The sequence below is a fragment of the Paramisgurnus dabryanus genome, chromosome 10 (assembly GCF_030506205.2).
Source record: "Paramisgurnus dabryanus chromosome 10, PD_genome_1.1, whole genome shotgun sequence".
Lineage (NCBI taxonomy): Eukaryota > Metazoa > Chordata > Actinopteri > Cypriniformes > Cobitidae > Paramisgurnus > Paramisgurnus dabryanus.
This window is the reverse complement of record NC_133346.1, coordinates 2,421,780-2,449,001: the sequence shown is the minus strand read 5'-3', so window position 1 is coordinate 2,449,001 and position 27,222 is coordinate 2,421,780. Positions and strand designations below refer to the sequence as shown.

Genomic DNA, 27,222 nt, shown 5'->3' with positions numbered 1-27,222 from the left:
CCTAACATAACACAAATGGGGTGAGGCAGAACGCTCATCTGAATATATCTATATAGTGCAAAATCAGCATGGCACAAAAAGATGCTTGTTGACATCCTCTACACACACAAAAATACAAGATCCAACCTCACGTGTCATTCATACACATACACACACATCTATGTACAAGAGAGGGTTTAGAAATATTGCACTTGCTGGCCCACTGCGGCCCCCGTCACGAGGGACACATTATACATAAATAAATAAGATTATACAGATCAGATACAGTTAGCATATAAATAGAGATGTCAAACAGTTTCATGCAGGGCTGGTGCTAAATTGCGGTGGGGAAGATCGATATATTTACCGGTTTACTAGTTTGTCATGACATGTAGATCGAGTACTAGCGTTTACACAGACTGATGTGTGTTCAGTCTACAATAAATCTGTGATTGCGGTACGTTTTCGATTATGCCGGATACAGTCGGCCTAATGTTAAATACTTCACGCACAAAACCACAAATATAAACAGGTTTTTTTTTTCATTTAATGTGCATGTTTACTTTGATTATAAAACATAGTAAATCACATTGTGGTGGTTGGACAAACTCTGGGAACTAAACAATAACATAACACGAATAATTATGCAGTAGCCTGGTATCATTTTCACCCCCAAATCAAATAAATCTGTTTTTTAGGACCATTGGATTTTGTTTTTACAATATTATGTCGATTAAAAGACTTATCAGTAATGCAGATAAAGGCCTTTTAACATCATGGTAGTGTTGTAGTACCACCTTTAATAACTACATTTTTACTTATCCAGCACCAGCATTTTTTTTATGATTTAAAAAAAAAATTCACAAAAGTTTAATGCTTTCCAGAAAATGTTCTACTTTAAATATATAAACATCCAATATATCAAATGAAAAAAACTACGTTTCATCCTATCTTCATTTGTTCTCTTTTTATCACCTCTCAAATATTTTTTATTTGATTTATTTACCCTTTATTTTAACAGGTGATGTCACATATAGATGGGTTTCTTAAAAAAATAGCAAATTTTGAACAAAAAGCTGAGATTTTTTGAGCATTTTTGTAAAGGACTTTTGTTAGAGATCAGATTCAGAGCGGGTGGTTAAAAGCAGAAATATGGATTGCTGTAAAAACTCGATTTCTTTTAATTGACTAAATAACTCATGAATGGCGGGGAAATAGTTAATGGTCCTTAAGTCTTAATTTTCTTTATGCAAAATACTATTTTTTATATTGATTTTGGAGTTAAATGATGAAAGAAATGATCTCTCTAGAAGGGTTCTTGTTTAGGGTAGTGATCAATTTGCTGTGATTAAAATTGCAGTCACTGCCGGATTAAATACTGATTGATGACCAACTCACGTTTTCAAACACCCGGCACATTTTCTTGGCTATTACTGCATGATTTTACAAGGTGACTAAAGCTTTCTAAGATCATCTAAAATCCACAAATCTGGCAAAGAGCATAAAATGAGATCAGAGATAAAGCCAGGACTTCATAGCCTTCAGATAAATGACCAACGGTTTGGGAAATAAAACTTCACCTATAAGATTTTATTTTCAGACGCGCACATAAACTTCAGTGTGAATTCATTTACAATAGATGTTTAAAAACACTCCCTCTGTATTTAACAGCTACTTAAAATCCACATATATTTGTTTATATACAAATATCTGTACACTAGATATAGCATTATATCCAGATAGGTAACATAATATTTATTAATCTATACTACTCTCTCTCTCTCTCTCTCTCTCTCTCACACACACACACACATTAAATATTACAGGCGCTAAAAGAACAAGACAACATCCCAAATGCTAACTGTTTATATGGCAAGAATTCCTGAACTACAAAAGTTGTGTTGTTTTGCTATTGAGGTTCTCGATAACAACCTTAAAATCCTCCTGATAATCCCACTTCTATAATCTCAACTTGATTTGTATGCAACAGCTGTAAAGTTAGTCTGGGCATGTGGGGTGGGCGGAGCTTACATGTCGATGGGCGGAGCTTACATAAGGATAAATTCAGCTTGTACTGTCTGTAGGTAGCTCAAAATGATCAGCTTGCATCCGTCACGTGCATGTGAATCTTATCTAACTACATAACATAACAGTGCGTCTGCAAGGCCATTAAAACTTTTAAATGAAATGACTTTAAAGAGAAAAAACTACAGGACGGACGTGTGTCTAGTGCAAAGATGCTGGAACAAACCTGGTTAAAGTTTACACCTCCAGACCCCTGGGTTTAGTCCCTTTAAACCTGTATTGTTGTTTTTGATCACTAAAGTTAATCATGCGAGTACGACAGATTTTTAGCGCGAGCTCTGTTCCCATTGGGCATGTAATGTGCACCAATCCGAATCCTGTTGTTCCAGCACCATTGATCTATGACATTAAAGGATATACTCTTCTGTATAAAGGTATCACACACACACACTTATGCTACCCTGTTGTAAGCCGAGCACTAACAGGCACAGTTAGGTTGCTGTATTGGAGGAGGGTTGTCCGTTAACCGGGCCGTTCCTTGGGTTCCTGTGGTAACAGCCGGGTCAGTCTCTAAGCTATCTGACATCTTGTCGCAGATGATGTCCACCAGCCGCTCGAAGGTCTGCTTCACGTTGATGTTGTCTTTGGCGCTCGTCTCAAAAAACTCAAAACCTACAAAATGGAAATCACGCGGTTTATTAGCGCACGGCTGGGAAAGGCGAAGGGAGAAATATTCCTGTAAACATTCAGTGTTCAGTCTGCTATGACACAAGCTGTTTGCATGTTTCAGTGTGATCCAATTACATGCGTTTCAATTATCGCCTGAGTTCAAAGCTGTAAAATCCTCCATATGCTTTAATTTATGCACAGTGAGGTTATGCTGATCTGTACCTCTCATGTATTGTGTTTCTATTGTAGGAGCAGAAATACAACAGTCCTGCATATTTTGCATTGCAAATACAACCACATAATAATGTATTACTTAGAACAGCAAAATATAAAAGAGTAATAAAGAGGGACAAAACACTAATGGCAAATAGGACAGGACAGGACTACACAGACTATCTATGTTAAAGACAGTCGCCCATATAATCTGGGTCTTTATGTGGTCTGGTCAGTTCTGTCACACAGATGAATGAGGTTCTGCGGTGTAAACTCACCCAACCGTTCTGCCAGCAGTCTGCCGTTATCTACAGACACGACTCTCTCCTCCTCCATGTCACATTTATTTCCTGCCAGGACGACCTGTGCGTTGTCCCAGGAGTACGTCTTTATCTGGGTCGACCTAGATCCAAAACAACCAATACTAATATATAAAAGCACTGTAGATTTACACTAATAAAGATATTTTATACGTTGTCTTCCTTAGGCTGTGATGTTTAAGATTATATGCCATCATCAGTTGCCATAGCAACATCAAAGCCGGCAGACAGCTGATCCAAGAGCTCTGTCACTGTGGCTGCTCATGAGTGATGTCATAGTGCACTATACTGTATTATGTTACACTTTATGATGTCATAGTGCACTATACTGTATTATGTTACACTTTATGATGTCATAGTGCACTATACTGTATTATGTTACACTTTATGATGTCATAGTGCACTATACTGTATTATGTTACACTTTATGATGTCATAGTGCACTATACTGTATTATGTTACACTTTATGATGTCATAGTGCACTATACTGTATTATGTTACACTGTGTGATGTCATAGTGCAATTTATTATATTATGTATTATATCAGACTGCGTTACATTTTACTGTACTATATTTTACAGTATTAAATTACATTTTATTTTATTACGCTGTCTTTGAGGACTTTTAATTGTGTCTGTTTGAACTCAATTCTGTTATATAAACTTATAAAGCTCAGATATAAGTCACTGTTGTATCTGTTATGACACAGTGACTGAGTCATAATTTCTTTCCATTTAAATCGTTCAGATTCAGGACGATCATTATTGTTTGTCCTCGAGCTCATTAAATCACTGACCACAGATGAGGTGATCAATAAAACTCTGACCTGGGATCAGCTCAATGCCCTACTGCCCTTTAGTACTAAGGGAAATTGAAATGACGCTTATTAAATATTCACTAGCTGGATCTTTATACTCGATTCAGCCAATGTTCCTCTGAAGTCTCTTACACTTAACACACGAGTCCAGTTTAGGTTAGGTAAAGAGAAACAAAATCACCAAAACTCACAGATACATGACTTTAAAGGTCACCTACTGACATTACTTCCTGAGCTAATATTTCAGGTTTAATGCTAAAAAAATGATTCATTAAATCACGTTTACTTTTGTCAGTCAGTAGTCATCTCAAAATACTATAACTTACATTTAGTTCTTGTAAAAATGCACACAATCTGTTTTTGAGGTTCAGATGTTTTTGGATGAGCCGAGGTCACTCACCAGTCCTGCACCGCTCCAAATGATTCCTCATTGGTGATGTCATACATGAGGATGAAGCCCATGGCTCCACGATAGTAAGCCGTAGTGATGGTCCTGTAGCGCTCCTGTCCGGCAGTGTCCTTAAACAACACAACAGACTCCATTTGACTTCTTCAGAAAGATTTTCATCAGCTTTATCTAGTCAACACAGCTTTTGGAAATTTGTTTTGTATTTAAATCCAATTTCAAGCATTTACACCTTATTTTTAACTAAATTATATTTATTTGAGTAGCTATTTAACATCCAAACTTAAAAGGACCATGGAGGGGAGCAGAGACCTGATCCGGTTACCATAGTGATCAGGTGGTGATGGAATAAATATAAAAGAAGTTTATGACTTTAAAGCACATAGGGGCAGTGTCCCGGACAGGGATTAGATTAGTCCTAGACTAAAATAAATGTAAGGGTTGCCCAAACTGAAAACAACTTGCACGGACATATCTTAAAATACATTAGTACTCTTTGTTCTGCCTCAAAATGCACACAAGTAATGTTTTTAGTAAGGCATGTTTGTTAAAACTAGTTATATTTTCTAATTAAACTAAGGCCTAGTCCTGGTTTAAACTAATCCCAGTCCAGAAAACCACCCCATGGTTATGCTTTTACTCCTGCTTTGTTTCAACTTTTTGGCGTACACACAAAATGCGAAGCATCGCGTTCCTCGCTCTAGATTACTCACGGGATTCAACTTCTGACTCAAGTCATGCAAATTTTTTGCTTAAGTTGAATATTTTCGAAAATGCATTGTCGAATAATTCATGAAAATGCATTTGAGACGAATAGCCCGTGTTTTTATGTCAGTCACGCCGCTTGCGTTTTGCCTGAGTTCACGTCTATTCGCATCTTTGCATTGACTTTGTATTGAATCTACTCGCGCAAATCATTGAATTCGCATTTTTCAAAAATAATAAATAACTGTTTACTTTCAAAAGAGCAGGAAAAATATGGCTTGCTACTTATTATACGAATTAAAGGTGAAAAATACTTAATTCGGACAGTTTTTGCACATCAAAGGTTGACCGATATTGGATTTTGCTGATGCGGATAACCAGGTTGGCCAGTACCTGCCGATAACCGATTAATTGATCGGTAGTTTTTATAAATGGATACTTAAAAAAAAACATGAAGGAAAATAGTGATGAAGTTTACTATAAAAAAGCGCATTGGCTGTAAATTTAGTAAACGTGTCCATAAACCACAGAATGGCCCGTAAAAACTTAACAAGCTTCTGACAGACCTGAAAAAAGGTTTTATCAGAGATCAAGCAGCACCTTCAAAACGGGCCATTAGGGTTGGGCGGGAGGTTACTTGTGACATATCTATCTGTCAGGGAGGAAACCACACCCCTTTTGACATTTCCACCCTGTTTTGGAGTCTAAAGATCTCCAACCTGCAGTTAAAGCCTTTTCTTTAAATAAGCTTTCACTGCATACCCAAATTACTAACAGCGCCCTCTAGTGTGCTGCAATTTACCCACCCTGCCAAAACCACACGTGTGCTGTTGGACCTGTCAAGTGTGTGTGTGCTTATCTCCCACAGCCAGACCCGTCGGACCACATACACATTCACAATAGAGATGTTTACATTCACAGACAAAAGCAAACACACATACACACACACACACACACACACACACACACACACAAGCCCGGCATAAAAAAATAAAGCATCCGGCTCCATTAGGAGACTGTATTATCATCTAATGGCTCAAGCAATTATAAAATGGATGCTGTGTGAACATACAGACTGTGGTGGACGGCTCTAATAACTGCAAACAGATAAAAACAAAAGACACCCGGCGTCTCGCCCGGCAGGTGCAGGTGACCCCGTCCACACAACAACAGTACATACAGATTCACTTCAGTTATTATATCACAGCCTTTATATGTAAAAGAGAGAAAGAGAGAGAGATTTCAGCTCATGCGAGTCAAGCAGATGGACTCACAGCCTTTGGGGTTTAATGCATGAAGAAAAGCTTCAAATCTAACAATGTAATGCTAATGACAGTAATGTGAGTCACTGAAACACTGTCATCGCCATTATGCTCTCTCATTTCAAAATAATAAATACAACACAATGCACAACAGGTGAACAATGCCATAGTATAGTAAAGCAGTGTGAGAATAATTAAAAATAGTAATAAAATCTAGGGCTGCCTGATGATTAATCACGACTAATCATTTGCAGAATAAAAGTTTTTGTTTACATTTTATGTGGGTTTACTGTGAATACAAAATTATGTATATAATGCACACATACATACATATATAGTTTTAAAAGAAATAAATGATATAGTTATCAGTAATATATATATTATAAATTAAATATAAAACTGTAATACACATGAAAATATTTCTTATATATGTATAAACACACACACACACACACACACACACCTGCATGTATATATTTTAGAAATATTTACATGTGTATATAAATTTTTATATTTATAATTTATATTATATTAGGGATGTCAAAAGATTAATTGCGATTAATTGCATCCAAAATAAAAGTTTGTGTTTACATAACATATGTCATATGTGTGTATTGTGTGTAAATTTTATGTATATATAAACACACGCACACACATATATTTAAGAAATATTTGCCTTTAAAAACTGTATATACATTAATATAATTTATATTATATATAAATATGAATATTTTATATATAAATATAACCAATTTTATTTAAATATATACATGCATGTGTGTGCGTTTATCATTATTATACAAAGTACACACACATATATTATGTAAACAAAAACTTTATTCTGCAAACAATTAGTCTAATATGTCAAATAAACATTACGGCTTCAAGAGCAAAGCACATATATAAAAGATGTTTTGTGTAAAATGCATCAGATGGTCGGACAGCCTGATCTCATGGGAATTTGTACGTATTTTACGAGTACGCTAATTCGTATTGAATCAAAATGAATTGTACAAAAACGTAAGATTGTTAAGAAAAAAAAAACAATAATGAAACCCACCAACGTCAAATGGCCGAAATCATTCAAAAATGCTAAATGTGGTCGTACGAATTAATACAAATTAGCCACCTCGTAAAATACATACGAACTGTCATGAGATCACATTAGTCAGGAAGTGTTTCGTGGGGCTACATTTAGATTTCATTTATTCATTTAGCAGACACTTTTTTTATCCATACTAACACTAGTGTCTAAATACTGTAAGACTTTAATCAAAATGAGTCTTGTGAGCAATGGCTTGTGTCACATTGGGAAAAACCAAAGTCCCTTTTGGGAAGTCGCGCACTAGGCGGCCATCTTTGCAATCAAGCAATACTAAAGTCCTATCAACTGAAATGGGGAAAGACGGATATCTCTGACATCACATGCTAAAATCACAATCAAACAACCTTTTTCTGACCAACAATTCAATCTGACATCAACAGTACCAAAAAACACATTTCTTCTAAGCGTTTCAGCTGCCTCGCATGCGCAAATGTTGGCAAGCACCTCACGTGACTCTGTACAAAGTCCCTTCTCCAGCGAATCATCTGTCATCTTTATCGATTGATGATTGGTTCTTTTAACTTGGAAGGCGGGACATGCTGAGTGGTGCATTGTCCCCTATTCCAAGCATTAAGAAATTAGGAAAGACACAAAGGATTTTTCCAAATGGCAGTGTTATAATTAAACTAATGAAGAGTATGTTTGTTAATGCATTGCTCTTATCCTGATGGGCCGAACCGTTTGCATGCATCTGGAGTCCTGCCCTGAACTTTATTGATCTGCTACTTTATCTTTACATTGAGCCAATCAATTAACGTTAGGCCATGTTAGCGAGTCATTCAGAAGATGATGCTTTCTCTAGGGTCATCAGGAGCAGGGAAACCTCTGGATAGTGACAGGTGATCTGATTTAGAGCAGTGCATTCTGGGATTGAACTGAAAGACTTCAGATCAGCAGTAAATGTAAATGAGGGATGAAAACAGCTGACATCTTCAATGCACGAGGAGCACGAAGATTTCTGAGGTTAAAGAAAATCAATTCACGCATTCGCAAAGAATTTCACAGACGGAAAGCGCGCAGCGCAGAGACGCCCAACCGTGACAGATGATAATGAGACCTCACAATGTTAATGACAGGTACAATTTATACATCTTAAGACACCAGAACGGTGCATACTTATGATAAAAACAAAGACTTTATATCTCAGTTGAATGAAAAGGAGTCAACTCATGCTTTTCCCAGAAGGCTTCATGGTTGAATGAGCGAGTGTAAAAATAGCTGCAGATAAATGATTGTGCCATTTCTGTTCTCAAACATTTTAAACATATATTTTGAAGTTACAGTACATGTGATTTATAGCTATATAACAGATGTGTTTACAGCAAGAATAAGTGATGTAATATTAAAGTATTGATAAGTGAATCGAATCGTAATTGCATCAAAGAAATGTTTGATGCATCGGCAAACATGGCATCACTGGCAGAGACGATCGATACTGTTTCATATCGGAATGAACTGTCCGATTTACATCCCTAAAACACAGCCTCTATGAGACACGGAGAGAAGTTCCTGCTCTTTTGCCAATTAATAAAGCAATAAACCCCGAGAAGCAGTGGGTTACCAGTGCATTTTATAACAGCTAAGGGGCGTTGTTAGGCACGACGCGAAGCGGAGTGCCTAAACCCCCTTAGCTGTTATAAAATGCACTGGTAACCCAACGCTTCGAGGGGTTTATTGCGTTTATAAAACGGTTACTTCATATGCATAACGTTAGCGGGATTTTATAAAATAAAACCCCAAAAAGTTGTAATTATATTAGTACAAATATTACTATTCCGCCAAACAAAGTAGTTCCTCAGAATCAAGTGTGACTGAAACAGAGCGCAGTTCCCAACCAACACAGACACAGCAAAGACACAATGAAAATATGATTTAAGACTGTGGTGTTTATTTTATAAATCACCATTCATCTAATTTATACATTAACATTTATATCGTGCAACTGTTGAAGTGATGATCAAATATGCTTGGAAGCATGCTGAACTCTTTCCCCGTCAGCGTTTTTTTTTTTTAAGTTGCCACCCAGTTTTAGTTTAATGCCTTCCAGAAAATTATCTTCTTTATATAAACATAAAATATCAAATGAAAGAACAGACCATCCGCTTTGAAACAAAAACAAACAAAAAAACATTTCATCCTACCTTCATTTGATCTCTTATCACCTTTCAAATTTTTTTATTAAAAGCGGAGATAATTCCATTTTTGTGAAGAACTTTAGTAAGAGATCAGATTCAGACGGAGCCATGAACAGTACTACACGGTGTTTTCAGTGAATGCGTCAGTGTTTAAGTTGGGTAAGATCGCCACCCAGTGGATAATAGCGGACGTATGAACTTGACTTATAAAATCCTCAGACAACGTTTTCTCTTTATCGACGAGATGACTCAACAATATTTATTGACATTCATCTGGATATCGCCATTAATTGTGCAATTGTAGACAAATTAAAAATATGATTTAAGACTGTGGTGTTTATTTTCATAAATCAATACGCAGCAACAGTGGCGCAGTGATATGTAATGTGGTCTGAACCGTGAGGTTACCGGTGTATTTTATCACGGCTTAGAACGCGTTTCAACCAATCAGAATGAAGAACCAGAACTGCCCGTTTTATAATGGATATTTTAACATTAATTTTCATACATAAACATACAGCAGCCCTGAACCGTCAAGAGTCTGACTGAGTCATGCAATGTTTGCATTAAATGCGCATTGTCACTTTAAATGGCATGTCTGCACAAATGCGCTCCTCTGAACATTGAATAGCTTTTCACAGGAATGATTGACTCTCATTTTTTAATCTAGAAATGAAGTCGCAGAAATCTATAACACTAAATGAGCATCTCTCAGAGCGCTGAATGAGACTCAGTGATTCATCATCTGATGCGAACAAAAGCATTGAGCCCAGCTGTTTCTGTGCTCTTCATCTGCCTCATACAGCAGGAGAATAAAAGAGACCATAAAGATGATTTTACCACATTTATTCTGTCATAAACTCACAGTAAAATAGCAGCGCCGGCTTCATAATCCCTGAATGTAAAATCATGTTTATAACAGTGATTCAATAGATTAAACAACTTCACTAAAAGTAGCACTGAATGTAAAACTATAGGCATGGAGGAATAAAAAGAGTTCTGTACATGGTAATGACATATCGTGAGTCTTAAACATACTTCTTATGTAAACCTCGTGCATGCAAAAGACCGATGGAAAACAGACCAATCTCAACATAACACCAACTGTGATGTTACAGTCCAGATGTACACCACAACATTATGCTAAATACAAAGTTATGACTGTTGAGTTAGTGCTATATGCTAGCGTTTAGGCTGAAGTTCTACTACTGACAAAAAATCTCAAATCTGATAGAGACTCAAACATAAGATCTGTGTACACAGAGAGCTACTGAAGGAGCTGCTCTGAGAAACAGCCAATCAGAGCAGAGCTCCTTATTATTATTATTCCTAATGACCCTTTCAAATAAGGTAGTAATAGACCATTTTCATTCTTTAAAACTGACTCTGGATCATTTTTGCACTTAATAAAGCCACATACCTTCTATGTAGATATCAGAAAACATTTTAACAGAATATTTTAATGCATTATTTGGCACCTTTAAACAATTATGACGACCTTGAATGGTGCTTGGTTTCCTGACTTTAAAACAACTAGACTTAAGTTAAAGGAGTAGTTCACCCAAAAAATGGTGCCCAATGAAATCTGCTGTCCATTGCAAGCCAACTCACCCAAATCTGCAGTTTGATCCTCTTGTCGTTCTTGTAGACAGTTTTGACTTTGAAATCGATGCCCACTGTACTGACAAACGCTGATGTGAAGGAGTCGTCAGCATAGCGGAAGAGAAATGAAGTCTTTCCAACACTGCTGTTACCAATGATCAGCAGTTTAAACATATAATCAAAGTTTTGATCAGATCCGTCCTTCTGTGGCGCAGCCATCTGAAACCAGTAAACACACCTTCAGTATCACATATGAGCAGTTTATCTGTGACTACAAATCTTTCAAAGGCTCTTTGGCATTTTCATATATATATATACACACAGTACATAAAACAATAGTTTGAAAATAAAATCTAACAAATCTGTTCCCAGCATGTCATTTTAGCTTATCAAATATGGCCTGACAGTAAAAACTGAAAATTGTTTTTAAGAAACAATTGATAACGATTATTTTTAAGTTTACAACACCTAATATCCCCAAAAATATTGACTGTGCCTTTCTGCTTTTGGACACTAGTAAAACTTGTTGTAAGGCTGTCAAATGATTAATCACGATTAATCGCATACAAAATAAAAGTTTGTATTTGTGTGTGTACTGTGTGTAAATATTATGTATATATAAATAAATACACACATACATGTATAAATTTAAGAAAACGTATGTATTTATTTATATATATTAAAATATAAATAAATATATATTTTACATGTAATTGTTTCTTTAACACATACATGTTTGTGTGTGTGTGTGTGTGTGTATGTATATATACATAATAATTACACAAAGTACACACACGCACATTATGCAAACACAAACTTTTATTTTGTATGCGATTAATCGTGACTAATCGTTTGATGGCCATACATTATAATTATTATTATCATATATCATAATTATCATATATATATATTTATTTATTTATTTATTTATTTATTACTATTATTTTAAAACTAATGATATGCTAGTACCAATAACAAATCAAGTTAAAAGCTTTGAAAAGTGAAGGCCTGCTAAAGGTATTTGTACATTATACATACAAAACGAGCTTATTTCTCATGTTTAACCATGATAAAACAAACATATGTCAGATATCACGTAGGGTTGAAACTGAACCAAATTTTGTAGCTTATTGTCTGAAATAATAACACAAGAAAGTCAATTACCCCTGTAACCATAATTCATCTATTGCACCTTACAAATACAGTCAAGACAATTAAATATGATTGAATTAAGAGCATGTAAAATCTACAATGAGGATGCAATTCATTTAAATGTAAGGCTTTAGTAGAGGAATATTCCCCCAACCCCCACATTACAGAGGGCAGGGTGTGTTTCCATCTATAACACATTTCATTACATTACATTTATTCATTTGGACATAAATACAACATTAATAATAATGATGATGATGTCACTAATACATTATAATTATAAATGTAGCATTTCGCTTTATCCAAATTGCTATCCTCGAAATCGAAAATGCTCAGCAGTACAGAATTTCTTACTAATAAATGTATTATATTAAAGTCCAAAGTGACGATTAAAGGTTTGTAAACGCAAGATCAGACCTGCATAGATCCGTCCTGACGCATGTTACCGATGATTTCTGTCGGTTCCCGGTGATGCTCGTGTACCTCCTCCGTGTCCTCTGATCAGCAGCATCAGCGTTCCGCTTCCAGCGATAGAGAGAGAACGCGCAATGACGCGCTGTTGTGCGCGCTCCTGGCAGTGCCTACGTCAGCCTGGCGCGCTTGCTGCTGGGATATGTATTTTTCTCAACAACAAAAAAATGCTATTCAAAACGTTTTCTTTATTTATTTATTAAGGCGTAAATGAAAACAAAAAAGGCTTAAATAAAACATATGTTATCACTTCTTGGTATTGAAAAATAGTGAAGCAAAACTTACAAGATCTCTATGTGATGGTGATATCTGTATGAACCCATGGCAGTTTTGCGATATATTTGTTTAACAAATTGTTTTACCATCCAAAGGTAATCGATTATTGTCTTGTTTACGGATTACAACGTGAATGACAATAAAGGGGGAAATGCCGTTTTCTTCGTACTTACGTGTTAATTGTTTTTAACGTTATTATAGGTTTAATATAGGTTTCAATAAAAATGACAGTAAAATTAAATGATAATTTGATCCGAAAATGATTAAACAGGAAATTATTCAATGTCTCAAAAAATGAATTACACACCATCCTATGATGAAACTGTTATAAAAAAAAGTCCAAAGAGCGCTTAAATCTCATTGGTTTGTTTGTCACGTGTCAATCGGTTTAATCTGGTAACCACCAGTACATCTGGGAAGAAGAGGTAGGTACTGCAAAAACGTTCTGAAAAGCATCGTTTTTCAAAATACGAAAAGTTTCAGCTTAATGTAATGTTTAGATTGTGCTCAATATTTCAGTGGCTTTCAGGCTCTGTTTACAGTATCGTTTGTAAAGATGACAGGACAGCTTTAAGTTAGTTTGTTTTCACCATCACAGTTGCATTGAAGATCCGTTTACACACAAGTGTAAAGAGCAAAAACGATTCGTTTATCTTGTCAAATACAGATGATATTTAATGCAGCAGATCCATTTCGGTTTATCCTCCATATGAGACTGGAGGTTCCACTTCCGGTTACAGCGGCGCGTGACCTCTAGTGGCCGTTACTGTTATTGACGCTGCTTATGAAAATAATCTCTTTGGACAAATCGCAAAATGTGATAAAATATCATTTAAATATTTATATTCACTTTCCCTAAAACAGTGTTGAGTATTTGTAAAAAGACCAAATTAAAATATATGTAATATATTGATATACAGAGTACTATCTTACAATAATACAAAAATGCTCCAACTTCTATTGTGTGGTTTATTTTTTTATTGTATGAAAGAAAAGAAAAAAAATTTGATTCCCCCACAGAATAATTTAAATGTTCAATATCAATATCAATATATATATATATATATATATATATATATATATATATATTTTTGCATAATATATGGGTTTGTGATGTGTGTAAATATTATGCATATTTAATCACACACACACACCCACACACACACCCACACATACATATATATATATATATATATAGATTTAAGAAATGTTTTATTTAAATATCGTTTTTTTATTTATATGTAATTTAGAATATATAAAAATATAAATAAATATATATACACATGTAAATGTTTCTTGAATACATACATGAATGTGTGTGTGTGTGTGTGTGTGTGTGTGTGTGTGTGTGTGTGTGTGTGTGTGTGTGTGTGTGTGTGTGTGTGTGTGTGTGTGTGTGTGTGTGTTTATATATACATAATAATTACACACAGCACAAACTCATATGTTTGTTATGCAAAAAATACTTTTATTTTGTATGAGATTAATTTAGATTAATCTATGCCCAGCTCTTATATATAAATAATATAATTTTTTTTTATAATATTACAAAATACACAAGTCTGAAAGATTTTTTGTATTTTTGGAGAAATTAATTTGTTGGGTAAATTAAATGTATAATTTTAAAATAAACCTCAGTAACTTTGTTAGTAATACAGTTTGCATGTATGTTTGCTATGATCTATACTATTCGTTCCTCATTACATCAAGAATTTCAATGTACAAACTGTCACTAACAAATACATTTGAAACAAAACACACAATAATACAGGTTGTAAATGTACACATACAAATGCATTAATATTATGGCTATACGATAAATTGCATGCGATTGTAATAAAATCAATGTGTGTAAATAATGCAAAGTATCATCATGTGCAAAATGTAGTTTTTTATTTAGGCATATAAAATAATAAGATTTAAAAAGAAAATATGACCTTTAAAAGAATTTGTTTTCTCCATTTTTTTTTTTTTTTTGTATTTTGATTCCCCCACAGAATAATTCACATAAATGTATGATGTTATAAAAAAATCTAGTATATATGCAATCAAAGAAAAGATGTACAATAGTTTCTCTGTTAATGTTACAAAATACACAAGAGTCTTAAAGATCCTTTTTGTATTTTTGTAGAAATTGGTTTGTCGGGTAAATGCATAATTAAAAAATAAACCTCAGTAACTTTGTTAGTAATAGTTTGCTATGATATATACTGATGTCATGTGTTATATATTTTCCTAGATTCAGACTCACCTCATTATGGAGGATTCCATTGAGATCATGCTGCAGGACCACATGAGCCGGTTTAGTCATTATCATTGCGGTCAGAACCTCACACTGCAGATTGGATCGGCCTTCGCTGGTGTCTATGGGCTCTGGGCCATGTTTTGTATGCCTGGACTTAGGGTCCCTTTTAGACTGAAGGTAATTGCCTTTCCACACAAAGCCTACATTTCTCTGTAAAACACTGCAGGAGAGAGGCAGTATAAACTCAGGATGTAGAGGTCTGATGATAAATTCTCTCAGGTCCCATTTTTACCTTCAACAAAAGAACAAACTGTAAATGTCATCAAGCTTCTAGATGGACGAAAAGGCCGCCTGGCTGACCTGGGATCGGGCGATGGACGTTTGGTGAGTGAAAAGAAAAGATAAAATGTCAAGGTGCAAAGAAATAACTTTCGTGATAGATAGGGGAGTCACCAACCAATGCAGGATGAACATGCATTAACTTCACCTGTGCTTTGCTGAAATGCAGGTGTTTGCTGCATCATCTGAAGGATTTCAATGCACAGGCTTTGAAATAAACTCAATGTTATTAGCCTATTCAAGGAGTAAAGCATGGTGGCGTGGCATACCACACAATGACATTCATTTTGTCAGTCAGGACTTCTGGCGGGTAAGCCATATGTATGTCTGTAACGGGTGTTTTGTATTTCTTGAGAATATTCCTAATACCAATTTTCCTTATATTCCAGACCGACCTGTCCAAATACAATAATGTGACCGTGTTTCTGGCTCCTGCAGTGGTACGTTAGCACCATGTGGAGGCGCTATAGATCATATAATTAATCCTACTTTTGCAAATTGCCAAGATCACTTTTGTTCTCTTATCCGACATATTTTTGGAAAACACTACTGTAGCTCTTTATGTTGGTGTCAGCAAATTTGCAGCTATTCATTTAGGGTCATAAAACACTTTGACCTTATATGATGAGAATATAAAATGTTTAAAGACGATTTATATTTGTTAACAGATGGAGGTTTTGGAAGAGAAGTTGTTAAAGGAACTTCCTGAGGATGCCCGAGTCATTGTGTGTCGTTTCCCGTTTCCTCGCTGGCCCCACAGCTGCACTGTAGGATCTGGACTAAACCAGGTCTGGGCTTATGATGTCCACGGTGCTAAAGAGTTTACCAATACAGCTCCTCACCGATCACAGGCCTGAATCCATCCGTCACTATCAAGCAATCCAATCCATTTCAAGCCTATTTATGGACACGCATCTAACTAAAAATTCTGTGTATAAGCTACCAAATGTAATATCCCACGCTTCTAAATCAGGATATGATGAATAATAATTGTCATATTATTTGTAAGATTTCATTTATTTAACATTGTAAGATGCAGATGAGGATTGAGTTTATTAAACATGAACTTTCAAAACTTTGGAAGTGTATAACTAAATAAATGTTTCATGTTCATGCATTTTTAATCATTTCATGCCTACCCATCTAACTAAAATATTTGACCTTGCATGCTATTTTAAATGTGGTTGGGATGTTTTTGGGTTATGTTTCATCATATTCTTATGAATCTCTTATGGTCTTTATAGGGTCAACATGATTTACAACATAAGATCTGTCGCATTTACATACTCCAGATTGTCAAATTGTCCACCATGATGCCTTTGATCATTAATGGTGCAGGTTAAACACTAAAATGCTTGTGTGTTTGTTATTTCTACCAAACAAATAATCCTACACACAAACTTGAATGTGTTACTCAATTGTTAATATAAATATTTTCCAGTTGAATTTAACTAAATAAATGAGTCAGTCTATAAACACTTTATATTTCAAGTAATCTACTTTCTTAGAACAGCAAGAACACACTTGAACTAATGCAATACAGAAGTAAACATTTCCCTCACTTCTGAAGATCCCTTTAAATGCAAGAATTATGTAAAATGTGCTACATTCATTTGCATATAATATCATTTTATGATTTAATTTTAGCAACTTGTGCCTGTTTGTTTGTTTGTTTGTTTATTTCTTTGTTGAAACAAGTTAGTTAATCTAAATCTTATACATTTGGATATATAGGTACATACAGTACGTTAGTAGATAGATTATAAGAGCAGATTCTTTAAACTTTAGACTCTATGATTGATCTCTACAAAAAGGAAATGATAAATTATTTTATAGCAACTAAAATGCAGGGCTCAACATAAAGGATGCAGTAATGCAATATTTTGCAGTTTGCTGTCAGTTTACAGGTAAAGCAGATTTACAAGTAAATATATATATATTTGACTTTTGAATTATTAATTAAATATATGCATAAAAAATTATTTGCGTTGAGCCCTGAAATGGTTTCTTTAATCATAAATCTGTCGTAAATCAGGACAGTAAATAAATGTATTGCATGTGTGTCTAATTGTGTTTGTGTTTATAATGTATGGTTTTTATTTTTGTATTGTATTTGTATGTTTTCTAGTTGCCTTTTAAAATCTGGCAAGGGGCAACAGATGAAAATTTGCATGTGGGCTAACTCGGACTTATTCAGCGTCCATACTGTTGATTTATGAGTACTGTCCCTTTTACAATAAATAAATAAAATAAAAATAAGTGTGATTCATACATGATGTTTAAAGTCGTAAAATTAATGCATACCTGCCACGAGATGGCACTAAAACTCTACTGTGAGGAGGATTTATTAAAACATGCCCATACATGTTCTCATGAAACCTTTACAAATACTGATTTTATATATTTTAACATACTCTTAAAAAAACAAATAAGCATAAAAATCATAATAATAATAATAAATGCTTAAATTAAATAAATTAGGCTACATGATACGCAAAATAGATGGTTTGAAGATGTATTAAAATCATAAATGTTGTATTTTAATTTATATTTTATTTTAATTTACTTTAGTCATGTTTTACTTTTACGACGTAAACTTTAATTTAAACTTGGCTGCTGTGAGACGCTCGTTTCCATTCCGGCGGTGACGCGCAACTGAACATAAAGCACGAGGGCGGAGCGAGTGCGCGCGTCTATAAGAGTGAGGGAGAGTGATGATTTCCCACAGTCTGACTCGAGCATGGACATACTAAGGACTATAACTCACCATCATCACCATTATTACCATCATCATCAGCCGGTGTTTGACAGTAAGAAGATGTGTGAACACACGCACCACAGACGCGGGAAATCGCACGACAGTAACGCGCACGCAACGCAAGAGATGTCACGCATCATCACGGACCCTGCCACGGGCAAATGTTACTGCAGAGGAAAAGTTTTGGGGAAGGTAAATATTATATATGTATAAAAGCTGAATTGTGATAACAGTACCACTTTTTTACTATGATAAGTCTTAAAATAAGAGTGGTATTATTTTAACAAACCTTAAAAGACCAGGTAACGTAAATATCATGGTATATGCATGTGGCAATCATTCAGTACCATGGTATGACCACAAAACTGTACCATCATGGTACCAATACAGTACTTGCTGTCATTGAAAGAAACCTTGTGATGTGTTATGACATTTACATTAGCATGTTTAAATATGTAATGATTTCTAATTTAGATCCAGTTTGTCATTGTCACTTTCTTTTTTCAGGGCGGTTTTGCCAAATGCTATGAATTTACAGATCTGAGCACAGGGAAAGTGTACGCAGCCAAGATCATTCCTCATACGCGCGTCTCCAAACCTCACCAAAGGGAAAAGGTAACACAACTTCCTAATATCATGCGTTTGTTATTGGCTCATCATGTCTACAGTCGAATAAAGTTGTAAATCATTTCATTCACAGATTGACCGAGAAATCGAATTGCACAGAGCTCTGCACCACAAGCACATCGTTCACTTCTACCAGCATTTCGAGGACAAAGACAACATCTACATCTTACTCGAACACTGCAGTAGACGGGTGAGTTCTCTCGACGTGTCTGTCGTCTTGCAATAAATAACGTGCATGGAAACTAACACGTCTTTCTCGTTCTGCAGTCACTAGCACACATTTTAAAGGCTCGAAAGGTGCTGACAGAACCTGAGGTCCGATACTACCTAAGGCAGATAGTGTCTGGGTTGAAGTATCTACACGAACAAGAAATTCTCCATAGAGACCTTAAACTCGGTAAGCAACAAACACATATTTAACAATACTCACGTAACGTAAATCTGGTTAAGTCTAACATGAGTCAACCGTTACTCCTCCCAGGTAACTTTTTCATCAACGAGTCTATGGATCTCAAGGTTGGCGACTTCGGTCTGGCTGCAAAACTCGAACCTGTCGAGAACCGTAGGAGAACGATATGTGGAACGCCTAACTACTTGTCACCCGAGGTTCTTAACAAGCAAGGACACGGCTGCGAATCTGACGTCTGGGCCCTGGGATGTGTCATGTAAGACATAAATCAACATTTTTGTTTAACTGGCGCTGTCCTGTGAGCGGAGTTTACTTTGGTATTTTAATCTCGAATGTAGTTTTCATATTTCAAAACATTTTAGCAGTAATAATAATAATAATAATGCAGTGACAGTCATTTATTAATTTGTGACAGGAGTATGCAATTAAATTTGTTGACACCTAGTGGCCATTGTTGGTAAAACTCCTAAAAGTGTAACACAAATCTTATTTTTTTGGTGATAATTTTATGCACAAGACATACTTTATTGCATTATTTTTATTTCAACTCTAGACACTTACGTGAAAACTCTAAAGATTAGGCTTCTAGACCAAAAAAATATATTAATTTGAAGGTTTACTTTTTCTGCGCCAGTTAAAGCACTAAATAGTCCCTTTTGGAGACGATTTCTTATAACAAATGATCTGATGTCTCGCAGGTACACCATGCTTCTGGGCAGACCCCCGTTCGAAACCACAAACCTGAAGGAGACGTACAGGTGCATTCGTGAAGCTCGATACTCCATGCCTTCATCTTTGTCTCCGCAAGCCAAGCAACTCATCAGCAGTATGCTAGCCAAGAGCCCTGAGGACAGACCACGGTTGGATGACATTATTCACCACGATTTCTTCTGCCAGGTGCGTGTCAGCGGAGCGTCTCCTCGCCCGCTTTGCTATATGATGTGGCTTCGAGTCGGTTCTGAAGTTTGTGTTTCTTTAACATCAGGGTATCACACCAGACAGACTGTCTGCGAGCTGCTGTCACGCGGCACCAGACCTCCACCACACCAGCCCGGCCAAGAGCTTCTTCAAAAAAGCAGCGGCAGCCCTGTTTGGTGGAAAAAAGGACAAAGCCAAATACTTCGAGGCTCAGCGTAAGCACTTTTAACCCATACGTCTTATAATGGCATAATGCATACCCTTGATTTGTGTGCTAAGGGATCTTGTCTTGCTTTTTACAGATAAATCACCCAAGGTGGAAGAAGACGATATAAATAAACTATGTCTCGACCTCCATAAAGCATCAGTCGGACCCCAGCCCTGTAGTCGAACCTCTGAGGTGAGCCAAAACGTCCTCGTACTCTTTCTCTTTAAAACATCAACACCTCATTGCTTCTTGTTAGCCCGTAAAAAGTCTGTAACTCAACCCCACATTCCTTTCCTAATTTCCCACAGGACATTAAGTCTCCCATCCCAGCTGTCCCGGCAAAGGACAACAGCAGCAAACGGCAGATTAGAGACGGCATTCGAATGATCGTGCGGGGAACTCTTGGCAGTTGCAGTAACAGTAGTGAATGTAAATATCGCTCTTAACTTTGCAAGTTGGTTTTGTTGCTCTCCAGTGGATATCTAATGTTTTTTTTGTTGTGATTTATGTGTCGGTAGGTCTTGAAGATAGCACAATGGGAAGTGTTGCGGATACAGTAGCCAGAGTTTTGCGAGGCTGTCTGGAAAACATGCCTGAAGGTGAGCATCGGTCTTCTTGGATGATCTTGGTTTCTCACCATGAATATATGCAAAGGCGCTGACATCAATTCTTTCATTCACTTTTTCAGCGAACAACATTTCAAAGGAGAGCGTAAACTTCAGCTTCCAATGGGTGACGAAATGGGTCGACTACTCCAACAAGTACGGTTTCGGGTACCAGCTGTCGGACCACACGGTTGGCGTTCTCTTCAATAACGGCACTCACATGAGCCTTCTGTCTGACAAAAAGTAAGTCGAGCAATCTCATCCTTTACCGTGCATTCACTGTACATAGATGTTGACTAATGCGTCATGTTGAACTTTAGGACGGTGCATTACTACGCAGAGCTCGGACAATGTTCGGTCTTTACCACGAGCGAAGCTCCAGAGCAGTTTGTCGGCCAGGTCACCATCTTAAAATACTTCGCCCACTACATGGAGGAAAATCTGATGGATGTAAGTTTCTCTCTTGGCTGTTTTAAAATCCCTGATTTGTGTTTGGGTATCACTAATATCTCTTATCTCTCTACAGGGTGGTGATTTACCCAATTTGACAGATACCGGAAAGCCCAGACTGTACCTTCTTCAGTGGCTCAAATCTGACCGAGCATTAATGATGCTTTTTAACGATGGCACATTTCAGGTAACTTTTTCTTTCCTTTGTTTTTTGCTAATACTGTCTGTTTGACTTGATGGCTAAACATGTGCCGTCTCCACAGGTGAACTTCTACCACGATCACACAAAGATCATCCTGTGCAATCAGAGCGAGGAATATCTGTTGACTTACATCAACGAGGACCGCGTGTCCACCACGCTGAGTCTAGGAACCCTGCTAGTATCCGGCTGCTCCGCAGATCTGCGCAGCCGCATGGACTATGCGCTTAATATGCTGTTGCAAAGATGCAACTGAACGTAAGGACTCTGGACTTTAAATAGACGAGAATGTGAACAAGTTGGATGAGAGCGTTGAGCTGTGGAGGAGTTACAAGTGGATTACAAATGGAGAATTTTTTGATGGAAAGAATGGACTTTTAGAGGAAACCGTGCTGGGCTGGAACCAGAGAATGCAGAGATGATGAAATATTTTTTTTAAATGCAATCTTGCTTTGTTAAAGCCAAACTGAGATGTTAGCGTCTAGAAAATGAGGCTTTAGCGAGGCAGGGTGGTTTGATGTAGCTCTCTAGAGAGCAGATTTAACTGTGAACTCCATCCGATGCTGTTGTTCTGCGCGGTTGGTTCTTCTCAATCCTCGTGTTACTGTTCAGGAAGATGAGAACCGGCCGCATTTCACTATGTGGACGTAACTTATTATCAGTCAGAACCCAGTATTTATTTATTTAATAAAGAATAATGTCAGTGTTTAAGATGTTTCAACCACACGTTATTTAACTGCTCATGGCGGTTTGTCTCTTTATACGTGAATCTCCCACCCAGGCCATCGTGGGACTGTAATTGTGGCAAATTCATTATGCAAACCCACAATGGGCGTTTGTCTTGATGTGTGTATGAACATTAAAGCTGAATAATACGTGGAGGTGATGGATTTGATTTCTTCTTTGGAAAAAGCAATTACCCCATTGTTTCTCCTCAATGCCTACAGCTTCGTGCCAAAGCAGTCTATTACGTAAACCTCGAGGGATTTGTTGAGAAAAAAATAAATAAAGGGGGACGAAAGTAATGAAGAGATTGTTGTTTTCAACACCTACTTTGTGCTCACAACAAATTCCCATCAGCCTCGAGTCTTTTAAGCGCTATATAAACATGAATAGAAGTGCATAAAGATACTGATTAATAAAAGCATTACATAATAAACATTACTTTCACAAATAACTTAATCTTTTTTATCTTGCAGAGATTAAATTAAGTAGATATAGGGACGCATTTAAAGAATAATGAGGTGCTATACACTGTAAAACTTTATAGTAATAAACTGGCAGCAGTTTCACCCACAAGGCACTGTTTATTTACAGCTTTTCACTTTATTAAGAATTACGATGTAGTAAAACTTACAAATGGTAAAACGCTGGCACCACATATGAATCTCAACAATGGTAATAAAATGATTGATGCTGAAATGCATGCTGAGAGACATCCAGCATGCATTGCAACAAGAAACTTTTAATGTCACCATTGTTGAGATTCATGTGAATGTGTATCTGTATGGTAGCGTAGTTCGAAATGTTTCCCAAACTATGGCAGGATTTCATTCTGCAAAAACCACAAACAAAAAAACTAACTTATCCATACAATAATTTCAGGTTGAAATAAGTGAAATCCAGTGGAAATCCAATTCAAAATAAGTGTTCGGAGTGTCATGTGTGTTGCTTGTTCTTTCAAAATATATGTTTGTTGCATCATGTGAACCATGTGCATCACGTGTTTTAAAATGACGGGCTACATACATGTGGCGAACTTTGCATTGTGCGCCTCGAAAAAAGAAGTCACCGGCCGCCACTGGTGAACTCACTCATTGATGATTATGCTGTTGTCAGCACATAAACAACACCACCTGATTGCATTATCTCTTGGCTTCTCTTAACAAATGTGTTTCAAAAACACACAATCTGCTATAAACAAAATTATATTGAAAAGCGTCAAGAGCCCAACAAAAGCAAACACTGTTCTAAAAAATGGTGACTTCAAATGAATCCATTATTTTCAATAAAACATCGAACATGAAAACCTCAGATCATTCTTTAGACAATAAAGGCCTTCTGTAAGTAATTGATGCGATTTTAAGAAAAATTATCCATATTTAAAAACTTAATTGCTCTCTTCCGCTAATGTCCAGTGCACCACAGAGTACCACAGTGCTGTACACCGGTTTATTACCTCCCATATTGTATTGCAGTTTACAGTATGACACTGTATGAAATTACAGCAGAATACTGTTAGATTTCATTGTAAATGTACATCAAAGTTTTACAGTATACAGTATAATTAAATAAAGGGTCTGTATGAAATGAACTACACAACTCACGCACAACTTGTTTAAGGAATAATTGATGACAGGCCGTTGAATTATTGGAAAATAATGCACACCAAAGGCAGCATTACCACCTTGGGTGTGCATTATTTTCCATTATACCACGGGTCTGTTGAATGCTTCATTCTGATTGGTTAAGAAATGTTCCATGGGTGTTGATAATTTTTCTGTAAACTGCACACATAACTTGTCCTATGTCTTAAAAATAGGCACCAGAGCAATGCTTTTGGTAACCGTGGTATAAGCGGAATAATTGACCCTGGTTCTTTGAATAATTTGAAAATAATGCACACCCGCGGTGTAACTGCATGATGCGAATGCACATTATTTAATTAATTATTATTTAATTAATGAATTATGTATGGAATAATTGATGACGGGCTGTTGAAATATAAGAAAATAATGCACGCCCAAAGTGGTAATGCGGCACGACGCGAAGTGGAATAATTTTCAATTAATTCTAAGGACTAGAGTCAATTATTCTGCTTATACCACGGTTACCAAAAGCATTGCTCTGGTTGCTCCGCTTCGTGTCGTGCCGCATTACCACCTTGGGTGTGCATTATTTTCTTATAATTCAACAGCCCGTCATCAATTATTCCATACATAATTCATTAATTAAATAATAATTAATTAAATAATGTGCATTCGTGTCATGCAGTTACACCGCGGGTGTGCATTATTTTCAAATAATTCAAAGAACCGGAGTCAATTATTCCCCTTATACCACGGTTACCAAAAGCATTGCTCTGGTTCCCCCGCGTCATGCCACATTACCACCTTGGGTGTGCATTATTTTCTTATAATTCAACAGCCCGTCATCAATTATTCCATACATAATTCATTAATTAAATAATAATTAATTAAATAATGTGCATTCGTGTCATGCAGTTACACCGCGGGTGTGCATTATTTTCAAATAATTCAAAGAACCGGAGTCAATTATTCCCCTTATACCACGGTTACCAAAAGCATTGCTTTGGTTGCCCCGCGTCATGCCACATTACCACCTTGGGTGTGCATTATTTTCTTATAATTCAACAGCCCGTTGTCAATTATTCCTTATAATTAATTAATGAAATAATAATAAATAAAATAATGTGCATTTGCTTTCGCGTAGTGCAGTACACTGCGGGTGTGCATTATTTTCAAATAATTCAAAGGACTGGAGTCAATTATTACACTTATACCACGGTTACCAAAAGCATTGCTCTGGTGCCTATTTTTAAGACATTTGACAAGCTAGATGTGTGGTTATCGAAAAATAATGCATACTCATGGAACATTTCTCAACAAATCAGAATAAAGCATTAAACAGCCCTATGGTATAAAAAAACAATAATGCGGTATTATCATAAAAGTATATCTTAAAAAAGTAAGTAAAAGCCACAATACCATGTGTTTTGACACAACAATGATATAAATACAAATATTTTATGAAGCATGCTATATAAATATGATAATCAATCAAATGGCACCACAGTACAGTAATACTGTCGTACGCAGTAGGGTTGCACGATTATGACAAAAATCATCTTTTTTTCAATTATTCACTTTAATATTGTAATTGTGATTATTGTTGCCGATCAACAGATTTTACATTAACATTTTGAACTTTTTGTGAAGCCGCTGCATGGTAAATTCTAAACATCTAAACTAAACAATATAATGTAAATAATATCATGTTATGTTGTTAGGTAAAAGTCCAAAATGAGCGGCTAAAGGACACGTCAACTTATCAATTTTAAAATCTCTTTTTCACCACTGTATACTGCCGAAACGCACAGAAATGAGCACAAATGGACAGCTGTAATTGACGATTATGTTTTATCCGTAATTGTAATCCCGATTACTTATTAATTGTCCGGCCCTAGCGCAACGGTATATCACGGTATTCCATCGCATATGTAAGGAATAATTGACTCCGGTCCTTTGAATTATTAGAAAATAATGCACACACAAGGTGGTAACGCTGTTACACTGCAGGTGTGCATTTTTTTCTAATAATTCAAAGGACCGGAGTCAATTATTCTGCTTATACCACAGTTACCACAAAACATTGCTCTTATGCCTATAAGACATTTGACAAGTCAGGTGTGCAGTTGAAAAATAATCAACAACCATGGAACATTTCTCAGCCAATCAGAATAAAGCATTCAACAGCCCCGTGGTATAAATCATGCTTAATCTGATAGCATTGTATCATCACTGGATCCTAGTACCATTATAGCACTTGATTGTGAGTGATGCTTGTCTCCTTGTTTAAAAGTGAAAGACGTCTCATCTTGCAACATGAAAAGACTGCTTCACATTTATGTCACTCGGTTACTATGTCAAAACTATGTGAGCAAGTTCCTCTCTTGTTTTTCTCTTTCATCTTTATTTCATGCCACATGGTGTGTATGTATGCAAGTCTCTTGGCATTGATGAGGAATGAGATGAAGAACAGACAATCTGACAGATCTACAGTCGGTTTCCTGAAGCATCATCTGTTAGGGTGAAATGTAGGCCATGCAGTCTTTTCTGAGCAAAGGCAAGATTACTTCATACACAAAAATAACATGTTTATAGTTACATAACACACAGTCCATGCATATTATTTACCATCACAATATCAAAGATATCCACAGAGAAATGCATTGCATAAGCAGCACAAAACATCATGGGTGCAAACCTAGGGAACACACATACTGTACTGATATACCTTGTTGTGCACTTTGGATAGAAGCGTCTGCTAAATGCATAAATGTTAAACACAAAAAATCTGATTTTTTATAATGTTTTTATTGAATTACTAACAATTAAGCAATTTATGAGAATTTTATCTAATGAGTCTCCAAAACTCAAGAAGCACTAATGATGATATTTAATAAAATGCTCAGGTCAGGTGGATCGTGAGAAAGCAAGCATACACCATCATGTTCTGTACTGTACAAACTATAGACGCTGAAAACACTTTGTGCTTATTAACTTAATGGAGTTCCTTTAAAGT

At 36.1% G+C, this 27,222-nt stretch overlaps 3 protein-coding genes across 4 annotated transcripts; 2 read left to right on the top strand and 1 right to left on the bottom strand.

Moving 5' to 3' along the window:
• Positions 1–831: 831 nt before the first annotated feature.
• LOC135745228 (ras-related protein Rab-3C-like) lies at positions 832–12,957 on the bottom strand. Its single transcript, XM_065263566.1, has 5 exons — positions 12,810–12,957; positions 11,250–11,459; positions 4,426–4,544; positions 3,165–3,289; positions 832–2,676 (listed from the first exon to the last, which is right to left on the bottom strand). The coding sequence occupies exons 1-5, from the start codon at positions 12,831–12,833 to the stop codon at positions 2,483–2,485; spliced, it is 672 nt and encodes a 223-aa protein (XP_065119638.1). The 5' UTR covers positions 12,834–12,957; the 3' UTR covers positions 832–2,482.
• A 553-nt stretch (positions 12,958–13,510) lies between these two features.
• On the top strand, positions 13,511–18,241 carry LOC135745236 (ATP synthase subunit C lysine N-methyltransferase-like). 2 transcript variants are annotated; one of them, XM_065263576.2, is made up of 6 exons: positions 13,511–13,564; positions 15,379–15,561; positions 15,712–15,768; positions 15,893–16,033; positions 16,113–16,163; positions 16,392–18,241. In XM_065263576.2, exons 2-6 carry the CDS (start codon positions 15,397–15,399, stop codon positions 16,578–16,580), a joined length of 603 nt encoding a protein of 200 aa, XP_065119648.1. In that variant the 5' UTR covers positions 13,511–13,564; positions 15,379–15,396; the 3' UTR covers positions 16,581–18,241. The 2 variants fall into 2 exon arrangements, with proteins under 2 accessions (XP_065119648.1, XP_065119643.1); XM_065263571.2 differs by having other exon boundaries at positions 15,664–15,768.
• Positions 18,242–18,437: 196 nt separating this feature from the next.
• plk2a (polo-like kinase 2a (Drosophila)) lies at positions 18,438–22,778 on the top strand. Its single transcript, XM_065263564.2, has 14 exons — positions 18,438–18,673; positions 18,989–19,096; positions 19,182–19,298; positions 19,376–19,505; positions 19,590–19,773; positions 20,216–20,414; positions 20,503–20,650; positions 20,738–20,835; positions 20,952–21,072; positions 21,162–21,242; positions 21,332–21,491; positions 21,569–21,698; positions 21,775–21,885; positions 21,962–22,778. The coding sequence occupies exons 1-14, from the start codon at positions 18,464–18,466 to the stop codon at positions 22,151–22,153; spliced, it is 1,989 nt and encodes a 662-aa protein (XP_065119636.1). The 5' UTR covers positions 18,438–18,463; the 3' UTR covers positions 22,154–22,778.
• The last annotated feature ends 4,444 nt before the right edge of the window (positions 22,779–27,222 follow it).